Source organism: Caloenas nicobarica, chromosome 4 (assembly GCF_036013445.1).
Source record: "Caloenas nicobarica isolate bCalNic1 chromosome 4, bCalNic1.hap1, whole genome shotgun sequence".
Taxonomy (NCBI): domain Eukaryota; kingdom Metazoa; phylum Chordata; class Aves; order Columbiformes; family Columbidae; genus Caloenas; species Caloenas nicobarica.
Genome location: NC_088248.1, coordinates 47542507 through 47558835, shown reverse-complemented (window position 1 = coordinate 47558835; position 16329 = coordinate 47542507). Strand labels below are relative to the sequence as shown.

General features: G+C 38.7%; 2 protein-coding genes across 22 annotated transcripts in view; one reads left to right on the top strand and one right to left on the bottom strand.

Annotated features, from left to right (window-relative positions):
- FGL1 (fibrinogen like 1) overlaps positions 1 to 123 on the bottom strand; it is a 79631-nt gene extending 79508 nt beyond the window's left edge. For 5 of the 6 annotated variants that reach the window (XM_065633227.1, XM_065633226.1, XM_065633228.1 and 2 more), the window contains exon 1: positions 42 to 123. The gene's annotated coding sequence lies outside the window, so the exon portion shown is untranslated. The remainder of the gene's footprint in view (positions 1 to 41) is intronic. The other variant, XM_065633224.1, reaches the window with a different exon arrangement.
- Positions 1 to 16329, top strand: part of PCM1 (pericentriolar material 1) — a 57815-nt gene that overhangs the window by 12243 nt on the left and 29243 nt on the right. For 6 of the 16 annotated variants that reach the window (XM_065633208.1, XM_065633215.1, XM_065633214.1 and 3 more), the window contains 9 exons: positions 4560 to 4691; positions 5271 to 5516; positions 6635 to 6907; positions 7472 to 7642; positions 11158 to 11335; positions 13626 to 13735; positions 14157 to 14373; positions 15614 to 15812; positions 16131 to 16307. In XM_065633208.1, coding sequence (XP_065489280.1) covers positions 4596 to 4691; positions 5271 to 5516; positions 6635 to 6907; positions 7472 to 7642; positions 11158 to 11335; positions 13626 to 13735; positions 14157 to 14373; positions 15614 to 15812; positions 16131 to 16307 — 1667 coding nt within the window. In that variant the 5' untranslated portion in view covers positions 4560 to 4595. Of the gene's footprint in view, positions 1 to 215; positions 296 to 349; positions 554 to 661; positions 1096 to 4559; positions 4692 to 5270; positions 5517 to 6634; positions 6908 to 7471; positions 7643 to 11157; positions 11336 to 13625; positions 13736 to 14156; positions 14374 to 15613; positions 15813 to 16130; positions 16308 to 16329 lie in introns of those variants that run through there. The other 10 variants (XM_065633210.1, XM_065633209.1, XM_065633217.1 and 7 more) reach the window with 8 other exon arrangements.

The following is a 16329-nucleotide window of genomic DNA, read 5'->3' as shown; positions in this document are numbered from 1 at the left end:
ACGTGACTCCACTACTCTTCCAGTCAGCTCACGTCACTTACAGGCTCCATCAGCCGTTTTCGTGTTTCATCTTACAGCCCGAAGGCCGCCGCCGCTCCGCCGCCGCCACCGCCCCCGCCCGGCCGCGGGAGGCACCGCCCCGCTTCTCGCGCGCTGCACGCTGGGACTTGCAGTTTCGAGCGCCCCCGGCGGCGCGCGCCGAGGAGCGCGGGAAGGGCCGCCCTCGCAGTTACGTGGCCCGGGGCGGGCGGCGCTCGCGCGGCGCGGAAGGGCATCGCCGGGCGGGCGTTACTAGGTAACCGTGTGTATCCGTCCGCTGGGGCCCGCCTCCCGCACCCCTGGTGGAGTGGCGGCCAAGATGGCGGCGGTGGCCGTTGAGGGCGCGCTGTGAGTCCTTCCGCCAGCCCTGTTTGGCGGCGCTGAGCGGAGCGAGGCCGCGGCTCTTCTCCGCTGCCGGAAGGCGAAACGCTCCGCCGGGCAGCGCCGGGCCCCGCGAGTAGTGAACGGCGGTGGAGGAGAAACCGGGCCTGGGTGACCTCCCCTCCGCCGCGGGGTGAGCCGCCCTCCCCGCCCCCTCGCGCGGCGGGCTGCCCCTTCTCCCTCAGGCGGCGGAGCGCGGGAGGGGCGGGGGCCGCAGGGGCGCCCGGCTCGGCCTTTGCGCCCCTCCAGGCCCGCGGGGGTGGGCACCCGGCCGGTGAGGAGAGTGGATTAGGCTCGCTGACGGGCAGGAGGGGGCCTGGAGCGGTGGGCCTAGGGAAGCCTTGAGGTGCCAGGAGGTCGAGCGCGTCGCTCCCCGCCGCCCCGGGGAAAAGCGCGTTACCCGCTCTCCAAGGAGACGCCCCGGGGCGGTGGAAACGGCCGCGCTTTTGCCTGGGGCGCTTCGAGCAGAGCCCGCCTACCCCCGCCCTCCGGTTACCGGGCTTTGGCGCCGTGAAGGAGCGGGCTCTCCGAACGCCTCCCGACCGCCCCGGCCCGGGCAGTGCCCCGCCTGTTTCACACAGCAGCTCGGCGGGCAGAGCCGCCGGGGGATCACTCGATCTGCCGGCCCCGTTGGCGGCGACGAGACCTACTGGTCTGGGCTCGGCTCGCCGCCGGGTGAGTGGCTCAGGTCGGGCCGGCAGGCTGCGGGGCGGCGGGAAGGGCTGAGGTGCGGGGCTCGGCCCCGGCCCTGCAGGCTGGTAGTGCTGGGCGTCCCTCCCTTGGGCCGGGCCTTTGCGTTTGGGTTTCTCCCAGCGCCTTGCTCGTGTGAGGACTGTCCGGTGCAACAGGAGAGGACTTTCTTCGTTGTCTGCTCCTATTTGATAATTTTTTTACGTTTGGCAATACTCTGTAGGCATTTAATGAGTTAATGCTAAATTAATGCTCAGTGAGGAGTGTGTGTCCGAACCCCTAAACTTAAGGAAATGTTTGATCCCATTTTTAGTCTTTATGGCTCTGTGATGGCTTTTTACAACCTTTTGGTTTCCATTTAGTTTTTAATTTTCAAAAGTTTCTATGTGCAGAATGAAGTGCTCTTCAGAGCTCTTGCAGTTCACGTGAATACTATAGGGAAAAATGTCAGAAACAATTCTGCTGTAGAAAAAAGCCATTTAAAATATATATGTCTTTGATTTGTTAGCATGTTTTCTAGGGATACTTTTGAGAAATTTGCATATTGCTGTTACATGTACAAAATATGTTTTGACTGAATCTTCCATGTTTTGACTATAATGTTACATGTTATCTTATTCTGTAGAAAATAAACTTGAAAGTATTTTTTTCAAGTCCGTAGTAAATATTGTAAGGCAGTATGCACATGCTCAAATAGAGCTTTTATACAGATTCTCTAACGTGCAGGAAGTTGAGATTGCAGAAATAGCGTAATGGGAGGATACGAAAGCTTTCATTAGAGGATTTCTTCTGGAAATAGCTGGTATAATGGAAAGTAAGAAAAAAATGCAAATCAGTGAAGTGTGTGTGGGCAGGTGAAAAACACAGCTTCAGTGGGAGAGTTTCATGTTTAATAAAAAAGCTGGCTGAACCTCTTTTTGTTTTTAACTGAGTTGAAGGGATAACATACCAGCGTAGCTCTGTGACTATGACTTGAATATAACTGATTTGGAAGTGTCAAAGACTGTAATATGAATGTTTAGAGACTTGCTTCTTGGGAAGGACACAGTTCTGTTACAACACTTCAAAATCCACTTACTGGAAGTAATCAGCATATTTTTGAGCTGTATTTAGTAGGATGCATTAGTGTTTGCCTAGTGTCCTTGTTTGAGAATATTATTCAGAATATTCCATCTGTGGCAGCGAATTTACTTCAGAGGTACTCAGAGACTCCTGCAGCAAAGACAGTTGAAGGTAGCTTTTGCAAAAGTTTAAAATTAAATAAGTGTGAATAGTTATTTGTATTACAAAAAGATGAATACTGCCACTTTCTTTTTTTTTACAGTCGAAGATAGGGGAAAAACATATTTTGCTGTGGTCTCAGTAGAATTACATAATATGATGATGAGGAAACGGCTTACTGAGTTGGACTGTAAACCCAAATGGCCTCTAATCTTGTCAAGATCAACTTATTATGCTTAGTAGTGTAGGTCAGGATAGAGAGCCGGTTGAAATGTTGGGACTCACACATCTACAAAGCTGAAGAGTTTATCTGTAACTGAAGTTATTGCAAAACATAAGTGTTTTCTAAAATAAGCTAAACTCTGATAACTATGTATTTGTTTGAATGCTTGTCAAATTTACCTGGAGTTGTCAGGAGAGCTTTGCTGCGAACTTTTCATGGAATGCTTGTGCTTCTGCATGAAAACAAAGATAATGTGAAAGGGCATTGTGTTATTGTTTTCTAAATAAATTTGACAGTTCACCTGAGTGGAAGTTGCACAGGAGGTATGGGCTTGCAGTTGATCTCTCTCGGGTTTGCACCTCCTGATGACATGTCTTTTATTTGCCTTCCTTGAGCTTACAGGTATTTCTTATTTAGTCATAGGTTTAGCCAGATCAGGGAGCTTATCCACTTGAGAACTCACCTGTGTGGGTTTTTTGGTTGGTTGGTTTGAGGGGTTTTTTTGTTTTGTGTGTGTGTGTGTTTGGTTTTGGTTTTGTTGAATTTTGGGTTTTTGCCTAGCTAGTTCGTAGATGGTACCTTCTGATTCCATGGCCTAGTGGACACTTCTGTTGGGACGAAGAAGGGAGTATGAACAAACATGCAAGAGCAGTAGGGCACAGATCTGCCAGTTGCCAAAGTAGCAGGCACTGAATTATACCTGTGTTATGATTGTGATTGTGAGATGCAGAAGTGGAATTACTTATAACTGTGTTAATGTGACTTGGGTTGGTATGCTGCTGAGTGAAGATGTGGTCATGATATAATGAGCATACCCAATAAATCCTTTTTCCCTGATGATATAGTAATAGGCTGTGTTTGCACAAAAGTACTGCTTTGTGCAAATGCACCTACTGAAAGGGCTGTACTGTGTGATTTTAATTGACTACTATACCTAAGTGTAATAGTACAGCTTTTAAACTTCAGTATTTTTTTTCAGAACTGATTAAAAAAAGGAACCTTCTTAGATACTTCTTAATCTTGAGATTTAGGTGATTTCTTCACCTGCACTGTGTGAAATATTGGTGTGAAAATTAATAGTAGGTTGCAGTAAAATATTTAGAAATAAATTGTCCTTTTTATCTTCAACAGAAAGAAAAAAAATTAAGTTGGATCATGTCCTAGCATAGCAGTTAAAACTAACTGGAAAAAATAATTCTCTGCAAGGCTATTTTTCTTCTACATCTGCAATGGAACTTCATAGCGGTTATAAAGAAAAAGTTGGTAGCTTTGTGCAGTGGAACTGTGCCAGCAGCACTTAAGATAAATAATTTTTATTGCTGCCCGAGAATGTGTACAGTTATGTGTTCTTCAGCTTTTTGAACAGGCTAACCTAATTTTACTGCTATAAAGGAGTACTTTGTTTCTGATCTTTCAGCTTTAACAACTTTTTTATTACTAGGGTCAAAACTAGAAATGAAAGTAAAAACTTTTAATATGTAGATGACTTTATACTGCACAGAATGACACTATTAGAGAGCAGCAAGGCTCTAGGAAGCAAATTATTTTGAAAACTATATTTGAAACTATAATGTAAGTGGTATTGCATTCACTGCTTAAAAGACTTAACCTGTAGTAAAGGCAGTAAAAACCCTTTAATTGATAGGTATTTTCCATGTATTGTACCAGGTATCCCCTTCAGTGCTTTGTTGTCAGTATCTAAGTATTGTAATAAATGCGAATGTTTGACATATTAGATCTCCAATATCACTTACTGTATTGAACAGGCATCACCCTGGACCTGAAAATGCAGGCTTTGTGAATCACAGAGCAGTCTTTCCAAGCACTGCATAGTGTGTTTTAAAGTGAGGAATATTGAGAGCCTCCAGTTCAGTAAACATGGGGTTTAGTTTCCTAAAACAGCCTTGTGTTTGCATTTTATGATGAATATGTAGTAGTCATTTCAGATTATGAATCTTTAAAATATTCAACGTAAACTGATTTTAATACAGCATGTTTCTTTCAGCTATTTCTTTTAGATTCTTTTTATTGATTGCTTGTCATGGCAACAGGAGGTGGTCCCTTTGAAGAAGGCATGAATGATCAGGACTTGCCTAGCTGGAGCAATGACAGCCTTGATGACCGGCTGAACAACACGGTATAATTAATCTTATCTTTCGGTTCCTATTTTATGCTGTATGTTAAAATTACCAGGTGGATTCTGTTAGTGGCAGCTAACAGTGCAAAACCCTAAGCCTTGTCAGTACAGCTTTTCAGGTAAGTATCCACAAAACCAGTAGAAATAATTGAAGTAGATGTTAGCAAGCAATGAGTGTAATTCAGAGGTTGTGAATTCTGTGGATGGGAAGTGTTTTGGGTAAAAAAAAGTAGCTAGACACAAAAGCATTGTAGGTGTCATGAAAGAGAAAACTCATTTTAAAAGTTCTAAACTGCTGAAAAGTCTTCAGCAAAGAAGAGAAATAAAATTTTAGCTTCCTTTGAAAATAATTTAATGGATTACAGGAGCAAATGGCTTTAAAATTTCCTGAAAAGCTATTTTTAATTTATGCAGTGGATTTTTTGTAATGTGACATTTGCTCTAGAAAACTCAGTGCATTTGGATACTGCTTTTTACTTCTAAAATGGAAGTAAAATTTCTTTGACTGAATTAAAACATTTACTTTTTTATCTGTGTAGATAATAAATACAACCTTTTTTCTTCGTTTTCCTCCTTAAGGACTGGGGAAGTCAACAGAAGAAAGCAAACAGATCATCAGAAAAAAACAAGAAAAAGCTTGGTGGGGAAGCTGAAACAAGGCTTACTAATGATATATCTCCAGAATCCTCACCTGGAATAGGACGACGAAAGACCAGAACTCCTCATAGTTTTCCTCATGCTCGATACATGACCCAGATGTCTGTTCCGGAGCAGGCTGAGCTAGAAAGGCTTAAACAAAGAATAAACTTCAGCGATCTGGATCAGGTTGGTGTGAATACTAGATCCCACTATAAATGTGACTGTGAAATTTATTCAGCTATTTCTTAATAACTTGACAGGTGAATGAGCTTTCTCAAGCAATTAAGATTAAAAAAAAGCTTACGGGCACCATGGGAGCCAAATCAAAATTCTGGTTTTGAACTTGAGAAAATTGTGGAAAGTTCAGAAGCACGGCTTTCCTGTGCTTGAGGGTACACTAGCTGTCTTCACTTTCTTCCTCTCAGTTGTTAAGAAATTCCTGTGTCCTCAAATCAGTATTTCTTACTCATCATAATTGTCTGCCACTTAAGAATATCTGTTACCTTATTTTGAAAGTCTGTTCCTGAAGTGCCAGTTTGTGATTTTGAACATGTTATCCTTGTGGATTAAGCAGAAGAGTAGCTTTAATAACTGCTCGTCAGTAAAGTGTAGAGCAATGTATGGCATGAGCTCTTGAGCAATAACTGCTTCTTTGGGAAAGTGGCATGTTCATCCTTCCTTTGTGCAAAACAATGAAAAGTGTGAGGGATTAATTCTTTGGTAACAAGGCATAAATTTGTGCTAACAGTTTCAGAATAGAGGCTTGTTAATCTTTGCCAGTTTGTTGTTAACTTGTTTGAGTTGTGAAGATTCTTTCAAAGGTAGTTCATTGCTTTGACTGGGAATATAAAGACTGGGTATAACTTTCTCCACAAGTGTATATTAGGACAACAAGTTGCTATTCAGAAGATTCTAAAGAAAAGCTGAAGTATGAGGTATCATATTCTCAAAGTGATTATGTTGCTCTTTTATTATTCTTCTCTTAAATGTACCTGGAGAAGTAGGATGCCTTTCACTGTAGTAAAAGTGGAGGCCACAGCCAGGTTGAGAACTTAAGCTCTGAGGAACTGCAGAACCTTTTTGCTATTCTTGGAAAGTGGGCTTGCTTTCTGAAAACTATACGGCAAAAAATCACCTGCACTGTCTTTACCTAGCTTTTGGCTAGTCAGTGACTAATAAGGTAACTTCAAAATCAGTCTAATAATGCTGCAGAACTGGTAATTCAAGCAGTGAAACAAATCAGTGTTGATAATATATTGGAGGAAAAAAATAAAACAACTGTTCTTTTTTTTGTTTGTTTATAGAGAAGCATTGGAAGTGATTCTCAAGGCAGGGCAACAGCTGCTAACAACAAACGTCAACTTAATGAAAACAAAAAACCATTCAACTTCCTGTCGCTGCAGATAAACACTAACAAGAGCAAAGATCCTGCCTCAGGTTCCCAAAAAAAGGAAAGTGGGGTGTCAGTCCAATGTAAAGAGTTGTTTGGTGCTGCTCTAAGCAAGGATTTCATGCAAAATTGTCAAGTCTCTGCTCAAGAAGATGGAGGAGGAGAACCAGCTATGGATAGTAGCCAGGTATTTACATAGCTTATAAAGTCTACAGAATATTGACTCTCAGAAAGGTTTTAATTACCTTGTTACTTCTCAGTGCATATTTCTAAATTTCTGAAAAGTATAACTGTCAAATCATTATTGGAAATACTTAAACCTTCCCACTTTTTTAAAAGTCAAGTTGAGGAAAATGTGAACCCAAACTTAATCATGTATTGTTCTTTAGAAATTTTCTTATTGGTAACAGAAACAGTATTAATTTTCATCTTAAAGGTTGGTTGTCTTTTTATACAGTTCCAGAAAATAATCCCACAGTTTAATATTTTCATATGTTAATGAGCTCAATTCTGTTTTAGCCTATGTTGACAAGAAGCCCTGTGCTTTGGTCTTGCAGCTTCACTCGTGCATAAATCTATCCTTGTAAAGGCTATTGACTTTTAACCACTTGCAGATGTGTGCTTATAGGATTGAAAGTACTAGTATGTCACCCCTTTAATTGCTACTTTGCTGTTGCTATCACCATTTCTTGTGCATTAAATACATTAAAGCTGTAGCTGAATGCATTCAGTAATTTCAGTGTCTTTACAGATTGTGAGCAGACTAGTTCAAATTCGCGACTATATTGCTAAGGCCAGCTCCATGCGGGATGATCTTGTAGAGAAAAATGAAAGATCGGCCAATGTTGAGCGTTTATCACACCTTATAGATCACCTTAAAGAGCAGGAGAAATCCTATCTGAAATTTTTGCAAAAGATGCTTGTAAGTTTGAGAACATAATATATTTATTTCTGCACTGTAAGCGTTTTTAGGAGTTGAGCATTGATGTTTTGATGGTGCTACTGGGGGTGTTGGTTTTGATGTGTAGTCCCTTCCGTAATTCATTTTTACTGCCCCTGTATATGGCTTTTGATTTATGCCAATGAAATATTTCAGGCTAGAGAAAATGAGGAGGATGATGTTCGGACTATAGATTCAGCTGTGGGATCTGGTTCGGTAGGTGAGAGCACATCGCTAAACATTGATGTGCAGTCTGAGGCTTCAGATACCACGGTAAGCTGCCTTTTAGTAATTAAGGTGCTAGAAATGAAGGCTTTGTTTTGGTTTTGTCCTGATTGTTGTGATAGTGTCATAATTTGCATTCAATTAAAAAATATTAAACCCCCAGACACTGTTCAGGAGGTGTTCATGCATGTGTGGACTACTTTTTTTTTTTTTTTTAAATATGGGGAAAAAAATTCATGATTCTGTCACAACAATATACCTTGATTAGTTTTTTTGAATGTCATTAGTCATTCTTCAAAGTAGAATGAAGGGTTAAGTGTTTACTTTGGCAGAGCATGAACTGGATTGATGTAGGAAGGAATAGTTTTCAATGCAATGTAAGGTTTGTGTTTTGTTTTTTTTCTGTTAGTGGGGAAAACTTAGCATTGGGTGGGGAGAGGGTTAGAAATGAGTCATTAGTGGGCCATTGCCCAAGCATCTTTCTAGTGATATGCTAGAAATGTTGACCTAACACAAAAGTTTCTCTCCTTTTTTGGAGACATGAGCACCTTTTAGAAATTATGTTCTGAATTTTAGTTCTGAGGTACACAGTCAGTCTTGTTTTCCACTTATAAAAGTTTTTATATTAACGTGGTAAACAATTCTTGTAGTAGGTACGGCAACATTTTAATAACAACTTATGTTTTACATCTTCCAATACTACTGTATTGAGGAAAAGTACTGGAGAGCTGGTACTCTTTTAGCCAGTTAGTACTCTGTTTTCTACAGATTAGGAGAATTTACCTGCTTGGAAATAAAACAGTAGCTAAAACATTATAAAGTTTTGTAATTATTTTTAGCTTTGTAAGAACTCTTTCTATCCCTGTAAAGAAAAACAAATGGTAGATAAGGAAGACGTGTTTTTAAAAAAAAAAATACAGAAAATGACCAGTACAGTTTTTAAAAAGTATGCATGTGAACTTGTGTTTTTCTTCACCTTTGCAAAATGGGTTTTAGTTTTATGTTTGGCTCTTCATTTTGCATATAATTTCTCTTTACATGCAGCCTGAATATATTACATGTGGAATGGATATGTCTAGTCTTATAGGGTTGATTTCTCTATGGAGCCTTATTGTTATGAAAATTTTAAGAATGACTAAAAATGTCTTTGCCATTTAGTAGAGTTTATTTGATACTAGTTTTCATTATTTGATAAAAGTGGGTAGGTTTGTAATGTAAAAATGCATGCTAAGTTGGAGCACATGTTCAAATTCTAACATACTAAACTATTTAATAAAGGAGGTATCTTTTAGTTTGAGCATTCGGCCCTGCATTGAGGACAAACTAGGGAATTCAGCTTCACGAGAACAGGTTACAGACTTTGATGTTACTGCAAGCCCTAAAGGGAAAAGTGAAAGAGCTGCCCTGAATGACAGGGAAATCTGGCCTTGTAGGATTAATAGCCGAGAACATGGATTGCCTTCAAAGGTACACTTCAAAATATTGTTTTAGCCTCACATAGGGTTTATATGTGCTGATTTTGGTTTTCTTCTGTTAACCGCTTTAAATGTATTTGTCACTCACAGTGAATGTTCCCATTTGGCCTGCTTCTCTGTATCTAGTTGTCTTTTAATTGAATGACTTTTCTTTGCTTAGAGGGTTTTTTTTTTCTTTAAATAGAGATGTTTGACAACTTTCTCTACTGAAGTGTAAGCATTGACAGAGAAAGTACTACATGCAACTCTTTACAGCAGGTGTTCTGATTTTATGTAGGTGACCCTTCCAGTTTTGCTGTTCTCTTTCTGGGAAAACATTGTGAATGTGACTTTCAGACACTTGTGTTTACACTAATAGTCTACCAATGCAAATTTAAGCTAATATCATATAGAGAAAATAAATTAGAGAATAGTAGCTTTAACTTGTTCCACAAATGTCTTTGTATAGCTGTTCGTATAAATATTTGGTTCAAAGAGAGAAGGCCGAGGGGCTTGGAGTCTCAAACTTGTCGTGTTATCTGTTACCAGCTTTTCTATGGCTTTGTCTCTTACCCTGATTAAAAAAAAAAAGTCTTAAGTTTGATGATTGTTTTTTTCCATAGAATAAAATAGAAGGCTTAAATGTTTTGTCAAGCTTATTAATCTAAATATAGAACTAAGCTTGAAAATTTATTTGATTTTAATGAACTCAGTCAAAACTGGTACTTTAGATAATGCTTGGATTATTTAATAGGCGAGTGAGGCTGAGATGCATCCCCTTATTCCTTCCTGTGTTTGTTTCGTTGTGTACTCTATTTTGCCTCTACTCTGCTTTACATAGAAAAGATGAAAATTTAAGAGGAATGATCAGTGCCAATTGCAGTGCAAGTTTTAGTGAACCTTTGAGAAGTTTAGATTCTGATTATGTTCTTCTTTCTCTGCTGGAAAGCTGAGCATTCCATGGTACCTAGAACTGATTAATAAGATGCCTGCTTCTATTCTAACATTTGCTGTGGAATTTTTGGACTGAGAGAATTTTGTACTTCAGAAACTCAGCACTATGTGGAAAGAAGATGATGGTTTTAGTAATGTTCTTTTTAAATACTTGTCAACTCTTAACAAAAAGGAGGCAAGTTTTTCCATGGTTTCTTCTGCATATTGTGATAATTCCACTTCAAAGAGGATCAGGATCTTAATTGTGGAGGTCTCATTACAATACTTAATTCGCTGACTATCCTTGAATAAACATTTTGAGGCAAATCTCCAGCTTTTAATTGGGATAGGATGATGAAAATAACTTGGTTTTAATGTATTTTAACTGCCCAACATGCTTTCATTCCTTCAGATCTATTTCCCTGTGTTTGAACATGTGGTATACAGGGGGTTCTGTGCATGGTTTTGTTTCGAAATTGGTTTACCTAAATCTGGTCTTTTCTAGTATCTACGGCATAAATATAGCATACAAAACTAAACACATTATAGGTAAGAGAAGAATAACTGCCCAAAACATTCTGCTGAAATGAGGAATGCTTGGGTTAGTCTTTGGGGCACGTCAAGATGGCTGACTGGATTTCTAAAGAAAACTTAACCCGCAGGAGTGGTGAGCATGTCTTGGTGGTACAGGCTTCTCCCTGTTAGATGTCTAAAATTTTTAGACTGAAAAGGACCAGTGGAAAGGTGAAGCCGTGACATTTACACCATTTTACACTAACTAGGCTGTTTGATTCTGTGAAAGTCCTGCTTGTTTTGATGCTTCTATCACTAGTACTTAACAAATAAATCGTCATGATTATGGTAATATTCTTCCATATCTTTCAGGCTAGAGATCCTCAACAGGAAGCTAAAGAGGAGTTGGAGAACTTGAAGAAGCAGCATGATTTGTTGAAAAGGATGCTACAACAGCAGGAGCAATTGAAGGCTCTTCAAGGAAGACAGGCAGCTCTTCTTGCTTTGCAGCATAAGGCAGAGCAAGCAATTGCTGTCATGGATGATTCTGGTATGTGGAATGATGGTGTGTCTTTGATAGCATGTTAGTATGCTGATTGAATGATAAAAGCTGCAATTGTGGAGTACACATTAAAAAGTCTCTTTTCATAATGCACTTTAAAAAAAATTTACTGCAAGGCTTCTATTTCTGAAAAGAGTTGACAATGTAACATTGTAAAATCACATGTCAGTTAAAAACCACACAGCTGATTTTGTGGCTTGTAAAATCCTGAAAGGGAGATATTTGCATCCTAAGAATTAGTATACCTCATCAGATTAGGAGTCTGCCTCTCATCTCCATTGTCGTACCAAGTCTCTGAAGGAAAGAATCAGAGTGGGGGATGCAGTGTTCTCTCCCTTTTTGCACCCTTCTGGCTATAGGCAGTTGGTAGTTTGAGATTTTGTTTACTTTTCATGGGATTTTTTGTTGTTGTTGTTGTTGGCTGGTTGCTTGACAGCTTAATGCCATTGCTAGACTAATGGTTTATCTGATAAAAGAAAGGAGGAAGTTACTAAAGCAGTTAAATAAGTAAATATTGAACTAGAACTCTGAAATTCTATGGCATGTAAATTGGATGTGGGGTGCTGATAATAGAGGACCACCATTATGTTATAACCTTCAATTCAAAAGCATTCTTTTAATTCCGTTTTATGTATTCCGAACTTTTGAAAAGTTATCTTTGGGGCAGAGACTTCTTTTTGATATTTGCTTATCTGCTTAAAGAGTTTCAGCAGAGTTGTTTTTTCAAGAGTTCAGTCTTGAAAGGGAAAAAGTTGTCCTTGATTTGTGCATTGTTGACATGTGGATTATCTTTTGTTTCTTGGGAATTCATGCTGCCCTCGCCCTCCCCCCAGTCCTGTTCAGTTCTCTTTGGAAATGGGGTACAGTTGTGTGTGTATTCATAGGGAATGACATTTTTGCACTGAGCAAGTTCACATTCAGTGTGTGTTACTGTTCCCCGTAAGAGTTGCCATTAGGCTTGATTAGAGGGTAGATGGGATAGCAGTTCTTATTACAGTTATTTTTTTGTATTTAAAATAGATTAATTTTTATATATATATAAGCATTGGTTTCTACAGTTTACGAAACTTCTCTCTTTAAGGTTCCTTGCTCTTCCTGCCTCTTCTTTTGTCCTTAATTTGATAGATTGTAGGAAGGAAAGTGGAACTAGTTAAGAAAACTCTAGATTTTAGTGTAAGAAGAGAAGCACGGAAGTTGGTAGGTAGTTAACTTTTAGAAAGCTACCACAGGAGCAAAAGAAGCAAGTGCCATAGAAAGGTGTTTCCTCATTTTCAGTAATTGCTTTTCTCCTATTTGTTCTGCAGCAGCAGACCTGTGATAGAATCTGCTGTCTCTTCTTTTCTCAAATATACGAAACTCCATCTCAATGAGGAGTGGGTAGATGAAGTGGGTAGAAAATAGAATTGCTTATGATAACTTAGAACATTTTAAAAATTCTTTGTTTTGTTTCACCTTTCCACTTATGTCACTCTTTAATAAGTTTCTTACCGCTGCTTGTGTTGACAGACTTAAAGATATGTGGTATGTGCGAGAACTGTAGGGCAGGAAATGTAAATATTCAGATTCAACACAGGGCAAAATAAATGTTTTAAAATTTGAAAACAGTAAAACTTCATTGTTCAGGTAACAAAGTCATGATCTATGGGGAAAATCAATAATATTTGTGCTTGATTTTTCTTACAAAGTGTTACTTCATATTTGGGGAAAGAGTTATTTGGATCTCTCCAGTGCTAGTTCCATGTCTTAGTACTGTTTGAACTTTCAGGGAGGGGAAGAAAGCCTTCTTTTTAATGTATTCCTCTCAAAGCTTTTTGAAGGACAACTCCTCAAGACTGTGTTTGCAGCTATAAAGATTACAACTTATGCCAAGATGAAAGCTTGGCATCATGTTAATTTATTATTTTAAGGAAGTAATATTACATACACTGTTCTTAGTTTGGCTGTACTAAGTAGTAACAACTTTGTTTCTAACAAGCAAAATGTTTTCATCAACCTTAGACAACTAGATGTTTTTCACTTTGCTTTGAACTGTTTAGCAAAACACAGAACAGAGTTGCAAAGTGCTTTTATGGTTCTTCACAGAGGAGCTGTAAGTTGGCTTACTAGTATTTCTGTAATGCAAGTAAAGTTGGTGGGAAGGACATGACATTAAAAATAATTGCTGTATTTTAATAGGTACAGTATATTGGTGTTTTTGTTAAACCAGACATTTTCATCAAATAGCCTGTATTTCATTGCTGTGGAAAAGTATTTACATTTTTTCCTTCTGCATGCCCAGTTGTAACAGAGACTACAGGTAGTGTTTCAGGAGTAAGCCTTACATCAGAACTGAATGAAGAATTGAATGACTTAATTCAGCGCTTTCACAACCAACTTCATGATTCTCAGGTCAGTCCTTGGATTGCACTCTGTAAGTTTTGCCATGGTTTGTTTTCTTATTCTTTTGAACACTGCAGTTAGATATTTGTCTTGCTTATTTGTGTGCATGTGCTAGTAGAGTAATTAGGGTTCCCTCAAACTTGAAAGCTCAACATCTTTGTGTTCTTAATAGTTATTAGCTGACTGATCTTTCTGTCTCACAGTTTTTCTTGCAAATCCAGAGAAGTAGTCTCTATATTGCAATATAATTATGAATTAACTCAATATATAACTGGGGTATCATGAGAAGTCTTTTCAGTATCGGTTTCCCTTTATAATGTTCTTTGCTCTGGTGTTGAGCCTAGCAAGCCTATAAGAGGGCTTTTTGTTTCTTAAAATTTATTTGACTTTTTAAATAGTGCTCTAAATAAAATGAAATTACTCTTTTTAGACACAGTCTGTACCAGACAATAGAAGGCAAGCAGAAAGTCTTTCACTTACTAGAGAGATTTCACAAAGCAGAAACTCTTCAATGTCTGAACGCCTGTCAGATGAGAAGGCGCAGCTTTTTAACAAGATGCGAATGTTGCAGGGTAAAAAGCAAAAAATGGACAAACTGTTAGGAGAACTTCATACACTTCGTGACCAACATCTAAATAACTCCTCCTGTAAGTAAATATAGGCAGAACTGTGTCTTTTCAAGAATACCACTTTTTTTTTAATAGGTATATTTGTTACATGGTCTTTCAGCTTGCAACCGGTTAATAAAATGGAAGCGATAAAGCTGTGCTGGGGCAATATTATGTAAATGTTTTTTAATGCTGTCTAAATTTCTGGCTTGATGGAGAGCTCTAGAAGTAATGATGATAAGGTTTTTTTGCTAGTAGCACTTTAGTTTATAACATCAAAGTTGACTAATGTGAAGGCGTGATGACGCAATTTTTTTCTTCGAGGCTTGTCTGTGACACAGCTGACCTGTGGATTGTACCATATGAACCCGAACTTTCTGTATTTTTATCACCGTACATCTGTATTTATGTGCTCAGCACTTCAGATGTTAGTCAGTCTATGGTGTTATGGGGTTTGCTTGTCTGCTATCAAAAAACTTTCTCATGCACTAGTCTCAGGGACTTCAATTATAGACTGTACCAGAGGAACTGAACTGTCTGAATGGAATAGAGTTTTGGCCTGTTCCTTAGATGGCTTTTTCTTCTTGAAGTCTTGATGCGGGCCTACTTGATGCTCTCATTTTCTAATTCTAGAAATACATTTGTACATGTGAAGTTTGTCCTATAGCTAGAAACTTCTGAGGGGTGATCACAGTGTATTCTGGGTAACATTAAGAAATGAGGCACTGGAAGCATGCTCCTGGAAAAGGGCAGACTGATTTAATAGTTACGTTGCTATACCCCCATCTTTCTACATGTACTTAATTCATATAATATGAACTTATTTGGATATGATTTCATGTAGCTGGAAAAAAGCAAACATCAAATCTCAGATCCATGTTCTACAGCATGTAGGCAAAACGGATGAGCAGAAGAAAAAAATTGTAGTATTTTTATCATGTTGAAATGTTAAATTTTTTTAAAAAAGCAATTCAGCCATAAACCCTTAGAAAGAACTCTTTGGGCAGACCCACAGCGTGAAAGCTTTCTCTTCTGAAGTTTGATAAAGCTAAAAGGAACTGACTGAAGTCTCGTTTACAAAAGCTACTTACTATTTTCTGCCTGCTGGCATTGTATGCCATGAAACTTAAGACAAAAGCATTTGTTCTTCTAAGAAAATAAATTATTAACTGCTGTTTCATATGTTGGCAATATTTTCGGTAGTTACATTTTAACATAATGCACTAAAACAGATTCCTTTTTGCAGGTTGTTCTGATGAGCTGTATTTATTTTCTGTAGTTTTTCCTGCTTCAGGTTCTCCTCAAAGAAGTATTGATCAAAGAAGTACAACTTCAGCTGCTTCTGGTCCTGTAGGCATAGTAACTGTTGTCAATGGCGAATCAAATAGCCTGGCATCTGCTCCCTATCCTCCCGATTCCCTGGTTTCTCAGAATGAGAGTGAAGAAGATGACAATCTAAATCCAACAGAAAAGCTTCAGTAAAAGTTCTTGATTTTTTTTTTTTTTTTTTTGCATAATGTGCTGTAGTGATTTTGAGTGTTACTTTTTTCATAAGTTCTGTGTTAAGAAACAGTTTCATATTTTAATCTACTTAATTTAGTATTATAGAGCATTTAGTAAGTGGCCCAGGACACTTAAATAAGTTCAGAGCTTCAAGGAGAAGGCTCTTATAACCAGGAAAATGGCAGGAGACTTTTAAGAACTATAAATGTTATATATGCTTTTCGACTCTACATAGATTTGATTAATATGGCAAAGCACATAACTTTTTTTTTTTTTTTTTTTTTTCTCCTCAGGAAGCTAAATGAAGTTCGTAAGAGGCTGAATGAGTTACGCGAGTTAGTTCACTACTATGAGCAAACATCTGATATGATGACAGATGCTGTGAACGAAAACACTAAGGAAGAGGAAGAAACTGAAGAATCAGAAAGTGATTCTGAACGTGAGGATCCACAGCCTGTTACAAATATTAGGTTGTCATATTTTTTGTCATTC